We start from the raw sequence: 4,973 nt of genomic DNA, 5'->3' as shown, positions 1-4,973 counted from the left end.
AGTTGTTTTTTTCCCTGCTTGTGATGTTTTTCCATTTAGTGAATTCCTCCAATTTCAAATTCATAACTATCTTTATACTTAATGTTAGAAGTGCAAATTTTTTTACTGCCTCCAAAAGATGAAAATCTGATCAAGTAAAAAAAGTAATAAAATCACTTAATTTAAAGTAGTACCGATCACAAGCTACTTGTTTATTTTAAATAAACGCATTCACGCAGCATCTCCATATGTGTCCCAATCAGTGCACTGAAACACGGGCGTGTGCGGAGGGGAAACGGGGCGACACCTTTCAATACTTTAAGCATATATATTGATGCTAAATCTTTTGTACCAGGAGGATATACAGGATTGTAAGTTAACTTGGGAAGAAATCTTTCTTTCACCGCTTTGTAGACCACTCTACCATTTCAATAATACATCTGTATGAGGGCACAGGGCTACACGGGAGCTTGAGAATCATACATATCACAAAAGTTTCTAATAAAATCTTTTAATCTAATTTAATTTTAATTTATTCATTTTAAATGCTGAAAATACCCCAGACCCCTTAACTTTAGAGGGGCTTTGGGTTTTTCCTTTAATTTGTCTCTCCTTCGTGCACACAGATGTTCATGCAGTTGTAAAAATAAACACATTTTTCTTTTGTTTATTTGAGTCTAAATTATTTCTTGAACTTTCAGAAGTGGCTCCAGGTGTTGTGAGAGAGACTGGACTGGATTTACAAGCGTGTAAGTTTGAGAGCTTTGTGCTTCACCCTTTGGATTGCGTTAGCGTTTTTGGCACGAGGAGAGCGGAAATGGGCAGTACACTTTGGGAAGCAGAGGGTCTCATGTGCGCGTGCTGAGCCACACTCCTCGGAGGAGCTCGCGACCACTTCGCAGCAGCATGAGGACGTGAGCAGGTCGGAAGGAGCGGCTCCTGAGTCCCGACGTGCCTCTTCTCTTCCTCCTCGATCACGCCAGCGCGCTCAAACTGTGGCCGGCCTCAGCTCTGAAACCTCAGCACACCAGAGAGCCAGCGGCGCGCGGCCGCTCCGCGTGTGCTCCTCCGTGGCAGCAATGATGCTCGCGCTCACCTTCACCTGCCGCGCGCTGCTCCTCTTCTTGCTCTCGGAGTCGGTTCAGACCGACAAGACGGCGGTAAGACCGGAACTCTCATTTCTCTGGCAGTTCTGTAACAGCAGCGGTGCAGGCGCAAACATGTCTGGAAAAATAAGGTTTCGCTTTATCTAAGCGCGTTCACGGGTCACGCTAACGTTCCTGATTGGACACAGCGGTTAATGCGTTACTGGACTAATGGACCTGACCACAGTTATAATAATGTGTTGTTCTGTTCTGCTTAGACTTTCCTGTACATTCGTGTCTGTCTTGTCTTCGATCCTCAAACTAGTAACTGTAACCTAGTTTAGAATAAGTGGGTTAGTTTACTTAATTTTTTTAAACTTGTACACATTTGGACAAAAACAGTTTCCCGTAAACAGAAACAAAATCTAAAGGTGTATTTTTTGAGAGTATTTTTTATTTTGAGTATTTTTGAGAAAAATAAACTAAAACTGCAGTAACGTTATGTCTGTCTAAGAGCTACCAAAGTGAGTTGTATCACATAAACAACACACGTTAAAGATGAAAAGTGAACAAAACTAACCGCACAGCAGGATTTCATGTGATGTTATGATACAGTCAGATCCTGCAGCTTTTAAATAGGATCTCAAGAGGAAAATGTATAAATTTATAATTGATGCACATTTAAGCAGATCACTTCCACCTTACAAGACTCACAAAGTAACCTTATATTAGACAGAATTATCAGCTCCTCACAGGTGAATGCAAAGGACAGAAAACAGATCAAGTGCAGTCATATAAATATCTTTCAACCATAATCAATGACATACTCAATTTTCATGAGAATTGCAAATCGGTCAGCAAAAAGGTCGCTGCGCCTTTACAGCCTCAGGAAACTCGATCATTTTCACACTGACTGAACAATTTGAATTTTCTTTTATCGTTCTTATATTCAGTCTGCTTTATCTTTTTGCTTGGTGGCATGGTTCGGTCAGACCTGAATCGGATAGTGAGATGCTCCAGTCGTCTGATAGGCGAGTCACAGCCCTGTTTAGCCTCCCTGTACTCTAAACAGGTACGACAGATGGCTTTATCAATTCTGAATAATGGTTCCCATCTTCTATGGGGTGAATTTTTCTTTTTAAATTAAAGAAAAAGTTTCTTTTATCTTTTATACTTACCAAATATGTGTCTATCAGGTTTAAATAGGCCTGTGTGTTAGTGAAGGGATGCCAAATGCTATCATATTTCTGTAAAGAAAATTTGCCTACGGGTATAAATAAAGTAATTTTGAAGGAGGGCAGGACAGCAGATCATGTCCATGATGCACACTTTATTAGTTACACCAGGCTAGTACTGGGTTTGGTCCATATTGACATGGCACAGTGAGCTTGTTGTCATGTTCAAGAAACCTGTGTTTTATGGCATGGTGTGTTATCCTTAAGTAGCTGTCAGAAGATTTTATCTGGTCGTAAATGGATGGAAATGGTCAGCAGCAACACTCAGGTAGTATTAAGGACCCTGAAGTGTGCCGTGAAAACATCCCCCACACCATTACACCTTTGCCACCAGCCTGAACTATTGATATGAAGCAGCTTTCCTTTTGTTTATTGTTGACCCTACCATCTGAATGTTGCAGTAGAAATTGAGACCCAACAGATCAGATGACATTTTCCAGTCTTCTGTTCTTCTGGAGAGTTTTCTGCTCTTAGCTGGCAGGAGTGACGTCTGCTGCTTTAAGGTCCGATGTACTGAGTCTTCAGAGCAGCTCTTCTGCACACCTTGATTGTAACAACTGGGTGACTTTGAGTTACTGTTGATCTGAGCTTCCTATCAGCTCAGAGCGCTCTGATCATTCTCCTCAAACGTCTGTCTTCAAAAAAGTGCATCACTGGATGTTTTCTCTTTTTTGGATGATTCTTGTTCATGTTTGTTCCTTTTGTGAAAGGTCTGTGAAATTAATTCATCATCAGGTGGAAAAACAGCCATTATTTCAGATATGTTTGTAAGGTAGTTACTCAGTATCTAACCCGGACTCTGGCCTAAAAACCTTTAAAGTCAAAAGTTTATCAAGGTAATAGGTACAAGCCATTTTTAAAAACGTGCATTTATGAGGCATTTAATAGGCCATTACATTTGATATGAAAGAGGATTGACTATATTCCATAAAAGTTGTTGGCGAGCTTCTTGGAAAATTGCAGGTCTTGGGTGGAACAATAGTATTAAAGACTTTAGTTTTATTGCTTTTGAACTACTAGCCTTGAGTTTTATTCACATTTGTATGTTTCATGCAGATACCAACAACCGTAAGATTTAGTTTGATTTGTTGGACTTTAACAGAAAATATCTGCATGTGTACTCACAAATTAGCTGCTTTTGTGAAAGAGTATCATTCCTCTAAAGTGTAAAGGTTAGTTTTCTCAAAGAAAAGTAAACCAAAGTCGACCCCTTTACACCAAAATTCTACCCAAGCTTAAATCTTCCAGGAGGACCAAGTTAAAAAAACACAAACGGAGCTGCAGCGGCAACAGTGCTTTTAGTGTGGGTAAGAAAAAAACTCTTGCAGCTGCTAAATGTTAAAAAGTGTTTTATCTGTGTAATTGAGTATTACTGTTCAGGGACTGGCCACTCACAGCAATGCCACAGTGGGTCTAAACTGTCTGGTTTTATCATCTTCATAATCGCTTTAGTCAAAGCGAGCAGTCGTGACACGGCCTCAGAGGAGCGTTTGTATTATTCTCTTTATTCTGGCCCACACGATGTTTATATTCAGCACAAAGACATTCATTAATCGGGTTGATTTAGTAGTTGTCCAGGGTTTGTGAGAGCTCCCTGGAGAGCAGGAGGGTAGGACCAGCCAGCAGGACCACAACACAACACACCACACCACACACACACACACACACACACACACACACACTGCACTGCGCTGCCAGGCAAATATTTAAGCTGCTACTCATGGGAGATAGACAGGTGTGTGTGTGAGAGAGAGAGAATGAAAAACAGCCCCAGTAATCCTGCCATATATTTTACAGTGTGCTAGACAAACATCAGCTATACACTGTGAGTGCGTGTATAAATATTATAGAACATGAAATATGGCACGCTGACTAAAGTCACTGCACACTGCCAGAGGCACTCTGAATAGAAATACTTCAGTGCTAACATGGGGGGTAAAAAACAGAGCAACAGTGTTACGTTCTAAAAACTACTATTTGGAATAAAGAAATAATGCAAGAGGCCAGCTGGAAGTTTACCTGAAAATACCATTTCAATGTTTCTGACTACTGGTATTCCTATTCAGCTCAGTACAATTCAGTTTTACTTATATAGACTCACACACCAGTCATTTAATACACCAGTATTGGAGAGAGAACCTCAGGAGATCTCCAGTGAGAAGCACTTTTCTATTTCAACTGGTTGAAAGTGGAGATAGAGAAGAAGTGCAGAGAGAGATTAAAAACAACAAACGGCTTCGTTTTCAGGAGTGAAATAAAAAACAGATTGGCACTGATGGCCTCTTTCCAGATGTGCAAACTGCCAATTCCATGCATGCCTTTTAAACCGAGCACTGATAACGAGCCACATGATCCCTCTTCTCTTTAGGCCAGAGGACACGGTGTCCATGTTTCAAAAGAAAACAAAAACCTGTTTGATTATTCTGAACAGTTTTCCACTTTGCCTGAGTCCATTTGAAATGAGCTTTGGCCCAGCAGTGTTTCTGGATCATGTGCACGTACGGCTTCTTTGCATGGCAGAGCGCTACCCTGCATGTGTGGATGGAGAGGTGCACTGCAGATGATAAACATTCAAGCCTTCATAGTTTTACATTGGGAAGCAATGTTTTGAAATTGTTCCTCAATTTTTAGATGTGTTTTTTGTCGACTGGTCAATCTCTGTCCATGTTTACGT

At 40.7% G+C, this 4,973-nt stretch overlaps 1 protein-coding gene across 1 annotated transcript in view; it reads left to right on the top strand.

Annotated features, from left to right (window-relative positions):
* The first annotated feature begins 713 nt into the window (after positions 1 to 713).
* Positions 714 to 4,973, top strand: part of LOC102210152 (SPARC-related modular calcium-binding protein 1-like) — a 22,506-nt gene continuing 18,246 nt past the window's right edge. The window contains exon 1 of the mRNA XM_005737512.1: positions 714 to 1,139. Coding sequence (XP_005737569.1) covers positions 1,059 to 1,139 — 81 coding nt within the window. The 5' untranslated portion in view covers positions 714 to 1,058. The remainder of the gene's footprint in view (positions 1,140 to 4,973) is intronic.

Source organism: Pundamilia nyererei, unplaced genomic scaffold, assembly GCF_000239375.1.
Source record: "Pundamilia nyererei isolate P.nyererei 1_Seehausen unplaced genomic scaffold, PunNye1.0 scaffold00076, whole genome shotgun sequence".
NCBI classification, from domain to species: Eukaryota; Metazoa; Chordata; class Actinopteri; order Cichliformes; family Cichlidae; genus Pundamilia; species Pundamilia nyererei.
The sequence above is the reverse complement of the archived record's forward strand: the minus strand, read 5'-3'. Positions and strand labels throughout refer to the sequence as shown.